Genomic DNA, 20,908 nt, shown 5'->3' with positions numbered 1-20,908 from the left:
AGGGATTCTGCTAAACATCCTGCCATATGCGGGACAGCCTCCACAACAAAGAATCCAGCCACAGTTATCAGCAATGCCACTGCAGTGAACATAAATAACCTCAAGAAATAAATAGTAATAAAATGTAGTGTAGGGAAGGAAAAAACATATTCTCTACTATCTTAGGTTTATAATTGGGACCCACAAATTAAACTGACAAAAGACTGACTAACCAGAGAAATGGTAAACAAATTGTATTTGATGTTAATATTTCAATTTTACATGCACATAGGGGTCTCACAGAAAAGGAATTAAAAACCCAGGGGCAGGGCGCCTGGGTGGCTCAGTTGGTTAAGCAACTGCCTTCGGCTCAGGTCATGATCCTGGAGTCCCGGGATCGAGTCCCACATCGGACTCCCTGCTCAGCAGGGAGTCTGCTTCTCCCTCTGATCCTCCCCCCTCTCATGCTCTCTCTCTCTGTCTCATCCTCTCTCTCAAATAAATAAATAAAATCTTTAAAAAAACAAAACAAAACAAAAAAACCCAGGGGCGCCTGGGTGGCTCATTCAGTTGAACGTCTGACTCTTGATTTCAGCTCAGATCATGTTCTCAAGGTCATGAGATGGAGCGCCACATTGGGCTCAGCAGGGAACCTTCTTGAGATTCTCCCTCTACCTCTGGCACCACCCCTTGCCCCTGTGCTCGCTTGTGCTCTCTCTCTCAAAATTAATAAAATCTTTAAAAAAAAGAAAGAAAAGGAATTTAAAACCCAAAGAGGAGGTTAGACTCAGGGTTTTATATACCATTTTACCAAAGGGTGATAAATTTGTGAAGTGACTAGACAAAGGAAAGGATTTTGGGCTTCTAGAGGTGGTAAATTATGGGAAGGTAAATATCTAGGGAAACTATTAAAGGTAAGGGTTATTTTAGTAAGGTTTGTTTGTAAAGACCCATCTCAGTGCTGACTTCTTATCTCTGGTGATAATGCTTATTTTTCTCCTGTTGGTACAGTAAAGGAGAGAGACAACAAAGGGAAATTTGTGTCTCACTTTTAGGCAGATGGGGAGGGTAGAGAGCTTTTTGTGCATTTGTTCTTTCTAGATTGCCTTTAGCTCAAAATAATCCTTATGCCAAACTGGCATATTTTAAGGTGGTACATTATGATCCCCTATAAGAGTAAGATAATTAGTAGGTGATAAACTTTTAGTATTTGTTACCTTTATTTTATTTATTTGTAAGCTTAAATATTTTTTAGTAATCACTGTTTAAAAACTAGCTTATAAAATTCTTGAAAGTTTAAATTTTGGTTCCAGTCAGCTAATAGAAGCCAGCTGTGGTACACCATCCAAACCAGAAGTTTGTAGTCGGTTTCCCATATAATTATAGTATGGCTCCTGCCTACCTCTTTGACCTTTTTTCCCATACTTCTGCCTCTTCTCTAAGCTCCAACAACACTGCTTTCCTTCTTTCAGCCACTTGAACACACCAAGCTCCTTATCTCAGAGCGTTTTTATCTTCTATTCCCTGTGCCTAGAACTCTCTTCTACAATTTTCCTGTAGTTGCTTCTTTGCATCATGAAAATTAATGTCTCCTCAGTAGAGAGGCCTTTGCTGACTACTTGTGCTAACATAGCCCTGATCGTTCTTTATCCCACCGTTCTGGTTTATCTTCTTTATTGCACATGCATTTCTTTAGGTTTTTAACTCCATATTTTATTTTATGTTATCTTATTTTTAATTTTTAAGTAGGCTCCGCAATCAGTGTAGGGCTCGAACTCATAATCCTGAGATTAAAAGTTGCATGCTCTACCACCTGAGCCAGCCAGGTCCCCCCCTCCTTTTCTTTAAATATCAAGTATTATCTCCATATTTTAAATAACATGTTATTCTATTTGTTCTTGATTTCTTTTAGATGTAGTTATTATCTGATAATTTTCTATAATACAAACCTCTTACACCAAAGTGCCACAACACACATACATACTTAGACACACTCATCCTGTCCCCTCATCTTCCTAATTAAAACAGAGAAATCCTGCCATAATACTAAGTAGGATTCAGAAATTTAATTGCATACAATATAACATTGATTTAATCCAAAGTAACTAAATATCCAGAGTCAGTCTACTTTGGAGACAGGAGCTAGTCAGCAATCATGTTACATCCAAATTCATATCATCACGGGTGATATTATCATAGAGTATATAATTACAGGGTATTACTATTGTAACACATATTGGTAGAGTTAATACTAATATATACCTAGTATGATTGCATAATTATTCATGGATGAGCCAGAGCAAGCTTAGTTTTTTTGTTTCCTTTTGCCCCCCTTCAGAATGATACTTAAAAAAACACAAGTGAGATCATGTTATTGCTCTGGTATAACCATCCAATAGCTACCCATCACACTTAAAATTCTCACTTTTCAAATGGAAGGCCCGTGTGATCTCTGGTGACACTAGCTCTCTACTTCGATCTCCTACCTCTTCTCTTCTTTGGCTGTGGTCACGCTGGCCTTCTTCCAGCCTCCTATTTCTGTGTCTTCACTTTTGCTGTTCTGTCTGCCTACAGAGTTCTTCAGGTATGTGAATGGCTCCCTCCATTTCATTCAGCTTTGTGCTCAAAACAATAATAAATTAATATAATATGTAAAATTTTTAGCCTTCTCTTCAATAAGTATTTATTCAAAACAGTTTTTAATTGCTGTATGATATTAATGAAATGTGAAAATCTGCCTCTCATTCCCAACACCCGCCCTACAAAGCCCCATCCAAACAAGGAGACTGACGTCAGAGTAAGAACTCGACCAAGATTAAGACCCTTACAACTGGCGTCTGGTATGTGTACGGGGGTTTCAGGGACTGCTGTATAGGTGCAGTTTCTAGAACGTTCGGCACAAAATCAGCTGAATGTAACTCCTGGGCCTGATCCTAAGACTAAATCAAGATTAGAGCCATTTTCAGTGGTGAGGAACCTTTTAAAAATTTGTTTCCAGTACGTGGGCCATTACTTTTATAAAGTAAAAGTGACTTACTAGAGAAAGGAAAACAAACAACAAAGATGTACCATACAAACTATAATCCCACTGATGGTGTGTTTGTGTACGCAGAGTGTCACATTGCTGCAGGACTTTCTGACCACTCTCAGTTTCTTTATTTCATCTGGTAACATGCAATTCAGAGGCTGGCGTGGGTCTGTGAGCCACACTCACAGTAGCTCTTAGAGATCCACCCACAGAAGATCCACCCTGACCCCTTTTGTCCTACCACTCCCGACTTTTGGGTCAAGCCTGCAACGAGTTGTCCTGCTGATGACAAACTAATTTTTTAACAACTCTTCTTATTATTCAAGTAATATATGTTCATTGTAGAAGTAAGCAAAACAACCATTTAAAATTCTTCCTTAATTCTATCACCACTGTTAACATTCAAATTCATACATAGTTATACACATGTGTGCACACACCCACATATGTCACTTTATACCTGAAGTCACTGAGCCTTGATAACAGATTATCACAGTTTAATTACTGGAGAGATTATTAATAGATCCACAGTAGTCCTTATGTCCGATTTATGTTTAGTTTTTCATTTTTGTAAGGCCTAGAAGTGAAGCACTCTCATAGAATGTTTATACGTGTAAATTGATCAGTGTTTTTGAGGAGAGGATGGCAGTTATCAAAATTTTAATGTGCATACTCCATTCCTTTTCTTTTATGTATTTTTTAAGATTGTTAGCAGGAGGAGGGGCAGAGGGGCAGGGAGAGAGTATCTCAAGCAGACTCCCCTCTGAGCAGTAGAGCCCAGCTCGGGGCTCCATCTCACAACCCTGAAATCATGACCTGAGCCAAAACCAAGAGTCGGATGCTTAACCAACTGAGCCACCCAGGAGCACCCCCACTTCTGTAAATGCAGTTATGTATATTTGAACTACATGTACATCATAAAACCAAAATCACAGTATGAAAGAGTATACTGGAATAAAACCTCCTTTTTATTCCTATCTGACGAAAATGGTTGTTCATGTACCCAAATATATGTATAAGGGTAGTCATTTTGTAACTGTAACAGCAAAAAATAGAAACTATTCAATACTGTTCAATACTAAAGAGTAAATGAATTATGATATATTCAGGAATACTGTGCAACTATAAAGAGTGAGGAAGACCTATATGCAGTAACATGGAAAAGTCTCCCAACACATACTGTTAAGTAAAGAAAGCAGAAAATATGTATAGTTTCATCATATTGATGAAAACAAACCTGTGTGTGGGGTGTGTGTATATACACATATATGGGTGTACATGTATATATATATATTTTTTTAATATATGTATAATTTAAATATATACATTTAAATTTTAAATATATAAGAAAAGATCTGGAAGAGTCACACATCTATTAATGGATAAAGATAACCTTTGAAGAAAGGACTGGTCTAGAAGAAATGGAGGATTTTAACTTTTACTCTATTCTATATTTGGAATTTTTACTATAAGAATGTATGTGTGTCGTTTATATAATAACTTTTAAAGTAACTAAATCTAGACAGTAGTATGAATAATTTTGGATTTTAAACAGTAAGGAGATATTAAATAAGGAATGATATTTACACATTCTTCTAATGCCATTTAAATATTGCCCTAATTCTATGTTTATTTGTGAATAACCGAATAACTGTATTCTGTATTTTGACCAGTGAAAAAGAACATGGACAGGAAAACATGAGTAATGAATCAAGATGACCACTGTTTCAAAATTCAGTATAATTATTTTTCTATTTTTTCCTCACGTTTCAAGGTTGAAATTTTTGTATGATTTTTAAAAATGATGATAAATCACAGATGGCAAAGTTACCATCTGTATTTATTTCTCTTAATGATAGAAATAGGGACAGTATCCTTAAAAATTATTAAAGCTGATTATCACGCTATTCACAAAGAAAACTTTTTTTTTTCCTTAAGTGTCCTGAAATACACTGATAAACTATACTTCGTTTCTTCTCCACCTGCTGGCTAAGAAGAGTGTATCTCAAAATACTATCCTTTGACACAAATTAGCAAACATTACAATATTCCTTACTATAATTTGTGCTAATAGTTATCTGTAAATTGTGAGAATGATTTGCTTAAAATGTTCAGTTACATCAGTTTTTAAACCAGAATAATGCACATGGATAGTTCCTATTTTTAAAAATAATTTGTATTATAATAAAAGATACAATGCATTGAGTAGTTACAGCGCTCGTTGCTTCACCTGTATTACCTAATTTAATCCTCCTAATTCTATGAGGTAGGTACTATTATGAGTCCCCATATTTCACAGATGAGGAACTGAAGTTGGAATAAGTTAAATAACTTACCCAAGATCACACAGCTAAGTATGAGGTAGAATTTTTTTAATATTTAAAGCCCCATGGGGCGCCTAGGTGGCTCAGCAGTTAAGCATCTGCCTTCTGCTCGGGTCATGAGCCCCGAATTGGTCTCCTCCACTCAGCGGGGTGTCTGCTTCTCCCTCTGACCCTCCCCTCTCTTGTGCTTTCTCTCTCTCGCTGTCTCTCAAATAAATAAAATCTTAAAAAAAAAAAAAGATTTAAACCCCCATTTTTCTCACTTTAGACCCACAGACTTAACCTGTATCCTCATGCCTCCTATAGTATTAAAACTATTTGAAGAGAAAGAAAAAAATCATACATTGTTTTTCATAGAGCACTTTCTCCCTATTGTTAAAAATATCAATTTTTTTAAAACTCAACAGTACATACAGTCAGGAAGAAGACATCTTTAGTTTTAAGCCTAAAAATAAACATCAAAAGAAAATAACAAAGAAAATATTTTTTTCTTTAATTTTTCCTATAAATGGCATATCTGGTAGAGAATTTTTCTCTTGGTCTTTGTCTCTCTAAATACAATGCACGTATTAGTTAGTGTCTGTTATATATTTAAATACTTCAGGGATTGGGAATTTATAAATCCTTATAAATTCCACATTTTACGAGCAACAGTTCAGGATTTTAAAATTTTGAGCAGAATTTATTCACTTAGTTTGGACTATGATAAAGCATCTCAGAACCGTATTGCTGTTATAAATGTAATGGATAACAGTATTTATACTGTGAAGTGTTAATAACAGAGATTAAGTAAAACCCATGTTTATCCCTGTGTCCAGTGCAGGACCCTTTTTTTTTTCTTTTTATTTAACTATTGGAGCATTGTGTCCTTTATAATGTAACCTCACAGAATTGTGACACTGAAAGTGCCTTTGGAGTTAATTTATTGCAGTGCTTTTATTTTACAGCTAATGAAACTGAAGCCTAAAGATGTTGAGCTGTTTGTCTAAGGTTACATTAAGTAGCAGTATGAACTAAAACTAAACCACATGGGCAGTCTGTCAGTTCAGTAGTCTTCATTCTATGGTTCCATGTACAAAAACTATCAAAAACAGTGCGTTACTTACAAAGCTTATGTATAGCTTGTATTTCCTCTCCTTATGTATACTGACAACAAATAGAATTGTTGTACATAATTTACACAACCTAGAGAAATAAAATTCTTGCAGTACACTTTTCTGATAACATTGGAGCAATATTGGAACGGTTTCATTATTGACCTAATCAGTCATTCAATTTTGAATGATATCCTTTTTTAGGATAATAAATGCTTAAGCAGTATAAAAAAGACTTGAGCTTACTACAAATTTTTTATGTATGGTAAAATACGCAAAAAGCAATATTAACCATCTTAACCACTTGTGAGTGTACAGTTCATTGGTATTAAATACATTCATAATGTTGTGCAGCCGTCACCACCATCAACCTCCATAACTCTTTTCATCTTGTAGAACTGAAACCCATACCCATTAAGCCATAACCAACCTGTACCCCCACCATGCCACTGGCAACCACCATTCTGCTTTCTGTCTATGATTTTGACTTCTGTAAGTATCTCATATAGGTAAAATCAGACATTATTTGTCTTTTTTTTTTTAAGATTTTATTTATTTGACAGAGAGAGAGACACAGTGAGAGAGGGAACACAAGCAGGGGGAGTGGGAGAGGGAGAAGCAGGCTTCCCGCTGAGCAGGGAGCCCGATGTAGGGCTCGATCCCAGGACCCTGGGACCATGACCTGAGCTGAAGGCAGACGCTTAACGACTGAGCCACCCAGGCACCCCTGGAATTTGTCAGTTTCATCAGGTTATCAAACATGACTATAAACTATGACTCATTGTTCATAGTACTGTAGAATCAGTAGTAGTGTCCTCATCTCATTTCTAAATTACCAAAAGTAATTTTTTTCTCAATCCATCTAACTAAAGATTTGCCAATTTGGGTGATCTTTTCAAAGAATCATCTTTAATTTCATTGATTTACTCTATTGTTTTTATGTTCTCTATTTCTTTTATGTCTGTTCTAATCTTCTTCTAGCTCTGGGTTTAGTTTGTTTTCTTTTACTAGTTCTGTAAGTTGTAGTTAGATATTGATTTGAGATCTTTCTTTTTTTTAATGGGTATATAGTTCTAAGTTTCCCTCTTAACACTGCTTTCACTGCTTTCTGTAAGTTTTGATACGTTGTGTTTTAGTTTTCATTTTCCTAATTTCCCATGTAATTTCTTCTTTGATCCATTGATTGTTTAGGAGTATGTTATTTAATTTCCACAAATATGTAAATTTACCTGTTGTTGGTTTCTAACTTCATCCTGTTGTGCTTTGATAAGATACTTTGTATGATAACTGTCTTTCAAAATACATTGAGACATAATTTGTGGCCAAATATATGGTCTGTCCTAGAAAATGTCCCTTGTGCACTTGAGAAGAATGTGAATGCTGCTATTATTTGGTAGAATGTTCTGTGTTTGTTAGATCAAATTGATTTATTGTGTTGTTCAAGTCCTGTATTTCCTTATTTATTTCTGTCTGGTTATTCTGTCCATTATTGAGAATGGGGTATTGAAATCTGCAACTGTTATAGTAAAGCTATATATGTCTATGGCATATATGTATATTCCTCAATTCTGTCATTTTTTTGCTTCATATATTTTGCTGGTCTATTATTAGATGCATAAATGTTTGTTATATTTTCTTACTTCATTGAATCTTTTGTTAATGCATAATGTCCTTTGTCTTTTTTAAACTTTTTTTGATTTAAAGTCTATTTTGTCTGATATTAAGATAGTCACCACTCCTTTCTTTTGGTTACTATTTGCATGGAATATCTTTTTCCATCTTTTCACTTTCAGTCTATTTGTGTCTTTGAATCTAATGTGAGTCTATTTTACATAGCATATAGTTGGATTCTGTGTTTTTATCCATGCTGCAAATCTCTGTATTTTGATTGGAGAGTTTAATCCATTTACATTTAAAGTAATTACTGAGAAGGAGGGCCTTACTTCTGTCTTTGCTATTTGTTTTCTATATGCTTTATAACTTTTTTAAAAAAGATTTTATTTATTTATTTGTCAGAGAGAGAGAGCGAGTGAGCACTAGCAGGAGGAGCAGCAGGCTCCCCGCTGAGCAGGGAGGCTGATGCAGAACTCCATCCCAGGACCCTGGGATCATGACCTGAAGGCAGACACTTAACCAACTGAGCCACCCAGGCATCCCTGCTTTATAACTTTTAAATCATTTCCTGCATTACTGTCTTCTTTGTGTTTAGTTGATTTTTTATAGTGAAACATTTAAATTCATTTCTCATTTCCTTTTGTGTATACTCTGTAGCTGTTTCCTTTGTGGTTACCATGGGGATTACATTTAACATCCTAAAGTTAAAGCACTCCATTGTGGATTTATGCCAGTTTAACTCCATTAACATACAAAACTCCTCTTTTACAGCTCCATCCCAACTCCTTTTAATTGTTGATGTTACAAAATTACATTTTTATACACTGTGTGCCCCCAAAACACAATCTAATATTTTAAATATACTTGTCTTTTAAATTAAACAGTATGTGGAATTACAAACCAAAGTTACCATAATTCTAGTTTTTAGAATTATAATTTTAAAAAATATATTGTTCTCTTAAATCATGTAAAAACCAAAAAATAGAGTTACAAATTATTACAATAATATTAGCTTTTATAACTTCCCATTTATTTAATTTTAATGAAATTTCTATTTCTTCATATAACTTTTGAGTTACTGTCAAGTGTCCTTTCATTTTTCCCTGCAGGATTCTCTTGAACATTTCTTGCAGAACAGGTCTAGTAGCAATGAACTCTTACAGCTTTTGTTTATCTGGGAATGTCTTAATTTCTCCCTTACTCTCAAAGAGCAGGTTTGCTAGATATAGGATGCTTGGCTTGTATTTTGTTGTTGTTGTTAAGCAGTTTAAATATATTGACCCACTGCCTTCTGGCCTCCAAAGTTTCTGATGAGAAATCTGTTAAAGTATTAAAAATTCCTTGTATGTGATGAATCACTTCTCTCTTGTTGTTTTCAAGAGTTTCTCTTTATCTTTGGCTTTCAAAAGTTTAATTATAATGTGTCTTGGTGTGGATGTATCTTTGAGTTGATCTTGGAGTCTGTTGAGCTTCTGGGATGTTGATATTCATGTATTTCATCAAATTTGGCATTTTTCAGCCATTATTTCTTGAGATACCTTCTCTTCCCCCTTCTTTTTCTCTTCTCCTTCTGGGACTCCCACAATGTGCATGTTGGTCTACTTACTGGTGTACCATAGGTCTCTTAGGCTCTATTTACTTTTATTCAATCTTTTTTCTTTCTCAGACTTGACAGTTTCCTTTGGTTTATCTTCAAGTATGCTGATTATTTCTTCTGCCTGCTCAACTCTGCTTTTGAATCCCACTAATAAATTGTTCCTTTCAGTTATTCTACTTTTCAGCTTCAGAGTTTCTATTTGGTCTCTTTTTAGGTTTTGTTTCTTTATTGATATTTCCATTTTGTGCATCATTTCCTGAATTTCTCCACATCTTCCTTCAGTTTTTTGAGCATCTTTAAAACAGTGTTTTAAGGTCTTTGTCTAGTAGATCTGCCATCAAGTCTTTTTCAGGCTCAATTTCTGTTGATTTATTTTTTTCCTTGAATGAGCCATCATTTTGTGTTTCTTTATATGCCTTATAATTTTTTGTTGAAAAGTGGAAATTTGAATTTAATAATGCAGGTACTCTGGAAATGAGCTTCTTTCCTTTCCTCAGAGTTTACTGTGTTGTTTGTGTGTGTGTGTGTTTGCTTTTTTTTAAATTGCTGTAGACTGTTTCCATAGCTTACAAGGATCAGTTAAGGATCAGCCAGAATTGTAAACTTAAGGTCTTCTCAGTTTTCTGAGTCTGTGCCTTTCCCTGGAAATGACTGGTCACTTTCTAATTTTCTCTCTCTTTGTAGTTATTTTTGAATGTCCTAGTTTTGAATGCCTGGCCCCCAAAGGGGGAAAGGAGAACAATGTAGAGGGAAGGAAAAACCCTTTAAGTTCCCTGGAAGTTGCCAGATGGGAAGGGCTTGCAACAATGGTGGAAGGCGGAGGTACAGCACCAATGACTGCCCTCCTGTTTGTCTGCACCTCTGTAATCAGAAGCAGCAACCAACAATCCCAACACAGATCTCCTGTATTTCCAGGACAGAGTCCTTTTTCTCCACCCCCTCTCCCACAAGCTGTGTGCAGGTTGTTCCAGGAACGTGTACGCAGCTGCTGCTGCTGGGGCTGAGGTAAGGGAGTGGATAGCTAGGACTGGGCTAAGAGCCAGAATTGACCAGAGTTAACAGCAGTTTACCCCCCAAGCCTTCTCCTGGAAGTTGCAAGCCTTCAATAGAGTCCAGAGTTCCAAATATTTACATTAGATTTGGCCAGTGCAGTTGTCTAGATGGGGAGACAGATTCCTGGTGCTTCCTTAGTCCACTTTCTTCCCAGGATCCTCTCTGTCTGCTGCAACTTTTTAAAGGACTCCTAAACTATGACTTTCTGACCTCTCCCATTACTTATTTCTTCACAATATTAATAAAAATTATGGCTAGAACTAGTGATTTTGTTTTGCTTCTTAGTAGTCAGGCTTCATCTCTTTTTCTGGCAATTTAATGCATGATTTATTAACTTGTCAGCACATTTACGAGTTACAAAGTAAGAAAAATTCTATAATCATCTCTAACTCTAGGCTAGGAGCCTGGATAAATTTGGGATGAAACTGTCATTGTGCATGTTGATTAAGAAAAGCTTATTTGGGAGCACCTGGGTGGCTCAGTCAGTTAAGCATCTGCCTGTGGCTCAGGACATGATCTGGGATCAAGCCCCGTGTTGGGCTCCCTACTTAACCTGCTTTTCCTTCTCCCTTTGCCGCTCCCCCACTTGTGCTCACTCGCTCTCTCTCTCTGTCAAATAAATAAATAAAAAATCTTAAAAAAAAAAAAAAGCTATTTGAAGTCATTGAAGGGGGACATGAAAGGTCATGGATTTTCAAGAGAAACTGACATAGGTTTAATACTGGCTTAGTCAATCACTATTTGACCTTAGGTCTTGAAGTGCAGTCTCATCTCTAACACAAGCAAATTGGCAAAATCTGCTCTGCAAGATTGTTGTTTAAATTAGAAAAAGAAACAAATTGGAGCATATAAGGCAATCAATAGTAGGTAACAATTTTTATTTTTATTAAAATTATTTTTATACCAAATCTCATCAGTATTATTTCCTTTACTCAACTTCTGTTTTTCTTGAGTTCTAGTGAGTTTCATAATGGAGTTTATAAAGAGATTTTGAATATACCCTTTTTTTATTTTAGGACTTTCAAATGCCTTGGAAAGAGGAGTCAGAACTTACAGAGAGGGATAAAGCTGCCAGAATCATTCAGAAGGCCTGGAAATGTTTCCTTGTGAGTTTATTTTTTGCAGCTTGATAGCAATATAATTTATATATCGTAAGGTTCACCTGTTGAAAGTGTACAGTTCAGTAGTTTTTAGTATATTTACGGATTTGTGTACCACCCTTTGCTTTAAAAGCACACATTTTTTAGAAGTTAAAAAACTTAACATTAATTAGCTATCTTGTTAGCCTCACAAATCCTTACTGAGCTCCTGGTCAGGGCCAGTCACTTCGATAATGGCTATGATCAACAAAAGTATCACTACTAGGGTTATTTGGCTTTAACCTCTAAAATTTTATTTCTTGACTCGGGAATCGGGTTTTTGAACAGGTGTTAGGGATACATTAAATATTTAATTAATTATTAAATATTTTTTGAGTACCTACTTTTGAAGACAATGTTTAATAATAAACTGTGTCTGAATTAATGTACTTATTTATCATGCTTTAGTGTGGGTATGTCTGGTCCCACTGGTGTAAGGAATATTCTGAGTTGATTCACCTGGTTGGGTGAGAGCCAACAGCTAATATGACTCTACTCGTTCCTCTGTGATAGCAGTAACACTGTGTTTGATAATTTTGTGTGAAGTGGCATGGCTGCTTCTAGCACACCAGAATACCTTTGTATTGGCTCATTAAGTCTTCCTAAATAGCTTCCATTATTTGTTTCTTTTGCCTCTTTCAAAGCCATAAAACCCATAACTATTGATTTCCAATACTAAAATAATAATGTGCTTTTAAAATCTATTCCTTTGATGGTTTCTATTAGCCTACTTGTTAACTAGACTTAAGCTTTTCTGTTATTTGTAACTTCCTTTATCCCACATCCAAATCCAACCAGACACATTACTTTGTATGCCTTTTATATTCCTAGCACTGCGTGAGGCACTTTACAGTACCTCCTTGCCCTTAAGGAGTTTCAGTAGAGAAGCCCTGTAGATAAACAGACAAGCGTGTGTGTATGTGTATTTCATTTCTTTTTGTTTTTTTAAAGATTTTATTTATTCATGAGAGACAGAGAGAGAGAGAGAGGCAGAGGGAGAAGCAGGCTCCCCACTGAGTAGGGAGCCCGATGAGGGACTCAACCCCAGGACCCTGGGATCATGATCTGAGCTGAAGGCAGACGCTTCACTGACTCACCCACCCAGGCGCCCTGTGTATGTGTATTTTAAAAAGATGGTAGACTGAGCATACATTTTCACTTTTTGTCCCTGCAGAACCCTATTGAAATGACAGTAGACAGAAAGTTAACCCATACCAGAGAGAAGGGAGTTCATGAGCAGATTAATTTTATCTCATTTTTGGAAAACCAAAAATAGGATAGAACTGTGTAGAAGACTTGCCTCGACACACATCAGAGGGGCTCCAGTGAGAGAGCTGGTTTGTCCCTGGGACCCTAGAAAGGATATCAATTCTGAGTTAGCAATTTACACTTGATCTTAGCCAAAAGGCCGAGAAGCGATTTGGAGTTAGCAATTTAAAAGATCTGGAAGGAGAATGACTGTAGGCATTACTTGGTTACTTGGTTACATACAAGGTTACTTGTATGTAGTGTAGCTGTGACAGATGTCCGTGCTGTCACTTCAAGCCCCAAAGCTACAGGTAAATGGATATTTACCATTGGTCAAAAAATTTGCTTGTAGATGGATATTTACTATTAGGGGAAAAACCCTGATGGCTTATCTCTTTTGTAAAAAATTAAGTGAACTATTTATTTGGAAAAGCTAATTCTATTGTGGATTTGGCACTACACGTAAAAGTCTCTTAATTTTAGTATTTGAAAGACACCGTGCTTGATTGCTGGGTACCTAACCATACCCGCCCTCCCCCCCCAAGAAAGTCTATTGATTATCTTATTCCACCCACATTACGAAGCTCCCAGACCATCTTCCCATTCATATGTGACAACAATGAGAAAATGGAGACTTACAAAAAAGCTCAGGATAACTCCGACTAGTTCCTTGGAAAAATTGACATAGACCTTCATTCTTAAGTATTAATGCACAACCAAGGATCAACTGATATTTAAGGGAAATCAATGATGTAAAAAAAAGATTTAGAAAATTAAAAAAATGAAATAAAAATGGTGATCAGTTTAGATAAGATCAGTATGTTGAATGTCTCTAAGCAGGTTGTATCGGAAGATAAAATGGTACCCCTGCAACAGAAGGTATGACTGCACAGTTGCATTTAAAAAGTGGTTAGAAACTGAAGAGAAGCTAACCATGAAAGTCATGGAACCATAATAGTACTGAGATTCAAAGTGAATACATTTGATCTTAAGTCTAGAAACATTCTGCTTCAAGTGGCTCAGAGGATGACTTCTAAATAAGGATGCCTAATTTTAACACATTACGTGGCCTTATAAACAAATAATCTTCATAGTCAAACTAATGTAAATGAAGGCATTTTCTCACATTTGAATATTTTAAATAAAAATAATATATATATATTTCTTTAAGTAAAATAATGTAGGAGAACTTAAAAGCACTTCTTTTACCCTCTCATACTCTTCTCTACCCTCATATCCTAAAGGGAACCACTTTTAACTGTTTTTTGTTTTAGATCTTGTAGTAGTTATTTCTGTGTTTCTGCATAATATTCTTCTATAATTATTTTTTATTTATCAACTTTAGAAGTGACCTGTTGACTTTCTGCAAAGATAATTGAGAGCTTATCTTGCTTATCCCTTACACAGCCTTGGTTATCTCCCCTCCCAGTATCATATATGATTATTTTTTAGTTCCTCTATTTGTTACCTTACTTCTTTAAAGAATATTTAAACCTTTGTTTCTTTTTTTTTTTTAAGATTTTATTTATTTATTTGACAGAGACAGAGATAGCGAGAGAGGGAACACAAGCAGCAGGAGTGGGAGAGGGAGAGCAGGCTTCCCGCCAAGGAGGGAGCCCGATGTGGGGCTCGATCCCAGGACCCTGGGATCATGACCTGAGCTGAAGGCAAACGCTTAACGACTGAGCCACCCAGGCACCCTTAAACCTTTGTTTCTTGTTCCATCATGCTAACATAAGATTATGTGACTTATTATGTATGATGAGGATATAAATATCCCTACCCCTCCTTTTCTTTTTTACCTGTCCTCCCAATCTTCAAATCCCCAAATCCCATTACATCCACTATTACACTGTCAACATTCACTTTGAGGAGTCTCTCATATATCCTGAACAGAAGTCCTTTATTGAATACGTGTGTTGCAGGTATTTTCTTCAGACTGGCCTCATTGCATTCTTAAAGGTGTTTTTTGATAATGACAAGTCTTTAATTTTCATTAAATCCAATTTATCACTTGTTCTTTATAGTTAGTGTTTTCTGTGTCCTGTATAAGAAGTGTTTGCCTAGGGGCGCCTGGGTGGCTCAGTCAGCTGTGTCCAACTCCTGAGTTCGGCTCAGGTCATGATCTCCGAGTAGTGAGAGCAAGCCTCATGTTGGGCTCCGCACTCACGGTGGAGTCTGCTTGAGATGCTCTCTCTCCCTCTGCCCTCCCCTCTGCATGCTGTCTTTCTCTCTCTCAAATAAGTAAATAAATCTTTAAAAAAAAAAAGTTTACCTAAAGAGGTGACAATATCAAAATGGCAACAGAGGTCATTCTCAACTTCAGTCCCCCTCACAAGAAGACCAACTAACAACTATCCATAGAAGGCACTCTGGTGAAAATCCCAGAGCCCAGGACCAGAGAGAACAGGAAGGACCACATTAGAAGGATAAGAGGAGGGGTTTCACTTTGATCACATCACCAGGCACAAGGCAGCCCTGAGGAGCCCACTGGGCCTTTCCTTTCTCCAGTGGGGAAAGAAATCCCAAGGTGGACACCCAACTCACCCAGGACAGTATTACTTGTCAAATATATTGAAATAAATCTGGGGGAAATATTTATGTAACCTGAAGCCAGAAGATATTTTCCTTATATTTTTTCTAGAGGCTTAATTGCTTTAGTTGTAGATTGAGATCTAGTATCCATCTCAAATTAATGTTTGTGATGATGAGAGGTATGGACAAAGTTCATTTTTGTCTTTATGGATAACCAAATGATTAAGTACCTTTTACTGAAAATACCATTCTTTCCATAGTAAATTGCGGGGGTGTCTTTTCTGTCGTCTCTGTTCAGTTGCATGGGTCTATTTGTCTTTATTTGAGTCAATACCACACTGTCTCAGTAACTGTAGCTCTATCAGAAGTATGGGTATAGGGCACTACAGTCCTCCAATTTTGATGTTCTTCATGATTGTCATAGCTATTCTAGGGCTTTTGCATTTCCATGTAAATAGTAGAATCAATTCATTAATTTTTGCAAAAATTATTGTGGAGATTATATAATTGGTATTGAATTGAATCAGTAGATCAATTTGGGAGAGAACTGATATTTTTCTACACTGAGTTTTCATGAACATGGTGCATATCTTTATTTATTAGATCTTTAAAATTTTTTCTCCATAATGTTTTGTAGTTTGCAGTGTAGAAGTCTTAAACATCTTTCATTTAACTTCTGGGTACTTGGCATTTCTTGTAAGTGGTATTGTTTTTAAATTTTATTTTCTAGTTCATTTCTAGTTTATAGAAATATAGTTTATTTTTATTTGCCAACCTAATGTGCACTTATTATTTCTAATTGCTTTTTTTATAGATTCCTTTGGATTTTCCACTTAAGCATGTCATCCTTGAATGACTTTTATTTTTTCTTTGCAAAATTTATACCTTTTATTTCTTTATTGCACTGATTAGACCCTCCAGTGCAAGATTGAATAGAAGCAGTAATTATGGACATTCCTGCCCTTTTCTTGAACGCCGAAGGCATGTAATATTCCACCATCAGCTAAGATGTTATCTGTAGTTTTTTTGTGAAAACTTACCATCAGTTTGGGGAATTTAACTTTATTCCTAGTTTGCTTTTTATTCTTGTTGTTATGAAAACTCTGGGTGTTGAATTTTATCAAATGCTTTTGCTGCATTTACTGTATGATCATATGGTCTGTCTTCTTCATTCTTTCCATGTGGTGAATTTCATTGCTTGATATTCAAACGTTAAACCAACCTTGTATTCCTGGAATAAATTCCACTTCACTCTGATGTATTATTACCCTTTTTGATATATCCTGGATTTGATCTGCTAAACTTTATTGACACAAATGAACAAACCTTTTAGAATTTCTAGGAAAAAAAGAGAGTTTCATTCAAGTCCAAGTTAGGACAGCTGCCCTGGATACACAGTCTTTACAAAGAAGAGAGTGCTTTGGTAAGGGAGAACATTTGGTGTAAGGTTATATACATTTTATACATAAAGAGTTACAAATTGTTAGACAAAGAACATTTTTTTTTTTTTTTTTTTTTTTTAAAGATTTTTTATTTATTTATTTGACAGGGAGAGACAGCCAGAGAGAGAACACAAGCAGGGTAAGTGGGAGAGAGAGAAGCAGGCCTCCCGCCGAGCAGGGAGCCCGATATGGGGCTCGATCCCAGGACCCCGGGATCATGACCTGAGCCGAAGGCAGACGCTTAACGACTGAGCCACCCAGGCGCCCCAAAGAACATTTTAGAAAGTTGTAGAAATTATCTTAAGTTTCTAATATATGCAGGGCTGTAGACTTCAGTCTTACAGGAACCAGGGAAGTTTCTTCCTTTTTCTTTTATGTTCAGAATGCTCCTTCCTGGTTATTTTCTTTAATGAAGCAAATATACAGTGTGTGCTCAGGGAAGAAATAGAATCCATGCTTTGAAGTTGTGCCTAGTCATTTTCACCTTGGTAAATGTTAAAGTATAGCCTCCCCTGGAGTCCAGGAATAGGACCCACAAGCATTAAAAGTTGAAAATTTCCTTTATCAACTTTAATTTAGGATTTTTGCATATTTGCTCATGAATGTAATTTTTCTTTTTTGTCATATACTTCCCAGATCTTGATATCAAGATTATGCTGGCCTCATAAAGGGAATTGGGAAGTATTCTTTCTGTTATATTATCTGAAAGAATTTGTGCGATTAATGCTATTTCTTCTATAAATATTTGGGAGAATACATTAGCAAAACATTGTGTGCTAGGAGTTTTCTTTATGAGAGGTTTCTAATTAGGGATTCCATTTCTTTAATAATACGGGACTGTTCAAAACTGTATTTCTTCTTATGCCCATTTTGATGTTACTTTTCAAGGAATCTGTCCATTTTCTTAAAATTGTCAAATTTATTTGCCTAAAGTTGTTTATAATCTCCTCTCACTGTACTTTTAATGTCTGTAAGATTGGGATGGTATTTCTCATATCTGTTTTCTCTCTATTTTTCTACATCTGTCTTAATCTTTAAAAAAAAAAAAAACAACCCTGGTTTTTGGCTTTGTGGGTTTTCTCTGTTTTAACTCTACATTTCATTAACTGCTGATCTTTATTGTGTTTTCCTTCATCTTTTGAGGGAGTTTGGTTTGCTGTTCTGTTTCACACTTCTTGAGATGGAACATTAGATCTTAGATTTTACACATTTATTCTATTTTAATAATATATGTATTTAAAGCATTTAAGTTCTCCCTGAACGTTCCCTTAGATGTATCCCACAGGTTTTGATATGTCATATATTTATTACATTTCAATTTAAAATATTTTATAATTTCCATTGTGATTTTTTTGACCCATGATTGATTGATTTTAAAGATTTTATTTTTAAGTAATCTTTCCACCCAAGATGGGGCTCGAACTCACAACCCCAAGATCAAGAGTTGCATGCTCTACCAACTGAGCCAGCCTGGTGTTGCTTATAGGTGCCTGGGTGGCTCAGTGGGTTAAGCGACTGCCTTCAGCTCAGGTCATGATCTCAGGGTCCTGGGATCAAGCCCTGCATTGGGCTCCTTGCTTAGTCGGGAGTCTGCTTCTCTCTCTCCCTCTCCCTCTGCCGCTCCCCTTGCTTGTGTTCTCTCTCTCAGATAAATAAGTAAATTTTTTTTAAAAAGTATGTTGCTTAATTACCAAATATTTAGGAGTTTTCTAATTACCTTTCTGTTGCTGATTTCTGGTTTAATTCCACTGAAGCCGGTTATTTATATGATTTTAATAACTTGAAATTTGTTGAAACTTGCCTGGCTTAAGTCTATTTTTGTAAATCTTCCATGTGAACTTGAGGAAAAAAATGTATTCTGACATTATTTAAGTCAAACTTTGGTAGCTGTCTTAATCCATTTGGGCTGCACTACAATAGACTGGGTAGATTATAAATAACAGAAATATATTTCTTACAGTTCTGGAGTCTGGAAAGTCTAAAATCATGGCACCAGCAGATTTGGTGTCTGGTAAGGACCTGCTTTTTAGTTCATAGGTGAACAGTTGTCTTCTTGCTATGTCCTCATGTGGTGGGAGGGGTGAGGGATCTCTCTGAGGCCTCTTTCCTTTTCTTTCTTTTTTTTTTTTTTAAGAGAAAGGGGAGGGGCAAAGGGAGAGGGAGAGAGAGAATCTTATGCAGCCTCCACACTCAGCTTGGAGCCCAACACAGGGCTTGATGTCACAACCCTGAGATCATGACCTGAGCTGAAATCAAGAGACGCTTAACCAACTGAGCCACCCAGGCACCCCTGAAATAACCATATGGTTTTTATCCTCTCTCTTGCAGGTGTGATGTGTCACATTGATTGATTTGTGAATGTTGAATCACCTTTGCAACCCAGAAATAAATCTCACTTAATCATTGTGAATCATTTTTTAAATTTATTATTGGATTCAGTTTGCTAATATTTTGTTGAGAATATTTGCATCTGTTCATCAGAGATATTAGACTGTAGTTCTCTTTTTTAGCAGTGTCTGGTTTTGATGTCAAGGTAATGCTGGCCTCATAGAATGAATTTGGAAGTTTTCTTTCTCTTCTATCTTTTTGGAATAGTTTAAGAAAAATAGGTATTAACTCTTCTTTAAATATTTGGTAGAATTTGCCTGTTAAGCCATCTGGCCCTGGGACTTTTGTTTTTTGGGAGTTTTTTGATTACTGATTCAGTTTCTTTGCTGGTTATCAGTCTTCACATTTTTTGTTTCATGTTTCAGTTTTGGGAGGATATATGTTTCTAGGAATTTCTCCATTTCTTCTAGGTTGTCCAATTTGTTGACATATAGTTTTTCATAATATTCTCTTATAATCCTTTGTATTTCTGTGCTGTTGGTTATTTCTCCTCTTTCGTTTCTGATTTTGTTTGAGTCTTCTCTCTCTCCCTCTCTTTCTTTTTTGTTTTGTTTTCTTTTTTTTTTAATGAGTCTGGCTAAAGGTTTATCAATTTTGTTGATCTTTTCAAAGAAGCAGCTCCTGGTTTCATTGATCTGTTGTACTGGGTTTTTTTTTTTTCTGCAGGTTTTAAAACTTTTTATTTGCGTATTTAAAAAATTGTGCATTCCAATCATTAAAATCACTTGAACAACAACAACAAAAAAGGCATTTTACAGCCTGCAGGACATGTTGGACCAGCTTTCACTGTCATCCCACCCAGCTTCTTTGTTCACCAACATACAAGTTCTTTTCCTTCCCTGCCAGCCAGACAGGCAGATGGGAATGGCCATCTTTGTCAGCTGATGTGAGCTGCACCATGTCCACAGACAATTGCAGTGGGGCTTCAAATTGTCATATTGGTGCTGTGGGTTACTTCAGTTTGAATTGATTTGATTTGATGTAAGCATACTGGGGCAGCAGGGGAAGTTTACCAAGAGTTACTAAGGGCTTCTTGGGGCATAGGGTAAAAGGAGAATGTTACCAAAGAAATAGTTTTCTGAGATAGAAGAATTGTTTGGAGTCATCTGACTAAATACTGTGCTAACATGAATAGTAGATTGGGTTTGTAAATCAATGGCATTACTACAGGACCGAGGTTTCTGGAATGATAATAAGATAATAATTATTTAGTGCTTTCTTGTGCCAGAAGTTGTTTTAAGTGCTTTACAAATATTAACTCATTAATTCCTCACCATAGCTGTATGAGATACCCCTGTCATTCCAGTTGTTCGGATGAGAAACTGAGTGGAGAAGCTAAGCAGCTTGTCCACGGTCACACTAACAGTTCAACCCAGATAATGCTATGTCGTACCAATGTTCTTAACCAGTAGGCTGTTTTGTCTTTTTCCTGGTTTACTCTGGAGTACATAGAAGTGACTCCACCAA

The 20,908-nt window shown here is 36.1% G+C and overlaps 1 protein-coding gene and 1 pseudogene across 1 annotated transcript in view; one reads left to right on the top strand and one right to left on the bottom strand.

The window, feature by feature from the left end:
* The window catches only part of CUNH11orf65 (chromosome unknown C11orf65 homolog), a 66,741-nt gene that overhangs the window by 7,934 nt on the left and 37,899 nt on the right, over positions 1–20,908 (top strand). The window contains exon 2 of the mRNA XM_032427699.1: positions 11,706–11,795. Within this exon, the coding sequence (XP_032283590.1) occupies positions 11,715–11,795 (81 nt within the window). The 5' untranslated portion in view covers positions 11,706–11,714. The remainder of the gene's footprint in view (positions 1–11,705; positions 11,796–20,908) is intronic.
* LOC116647075 lies at positions 13,027–13,248 on the bottom strand (annotated as a pseudogene).

The sequence above is a fragment of the Phoca vitulina genome, unplaced genomic scaffold (assembly GCF_004348235.1).
Source record: "Phoca vitulina isolate PV1807 unplaced genomic scaffold, GSC_HSeal_1.0 scaffold38, whole genome shotgun sequence".
Classification (NCBI taxonomy): domain Eukaryota; kingdom Metazoa; phylum Chordata; class Mammalia; order Carnivora; family Phocidae; genus Phoca; species Phoca vitulina.
The sequence above is the reverse complement of the archived record's forward strand: the minus strand, read 5'-3'. Positions and strand labels throughout refer to the sequence as shown.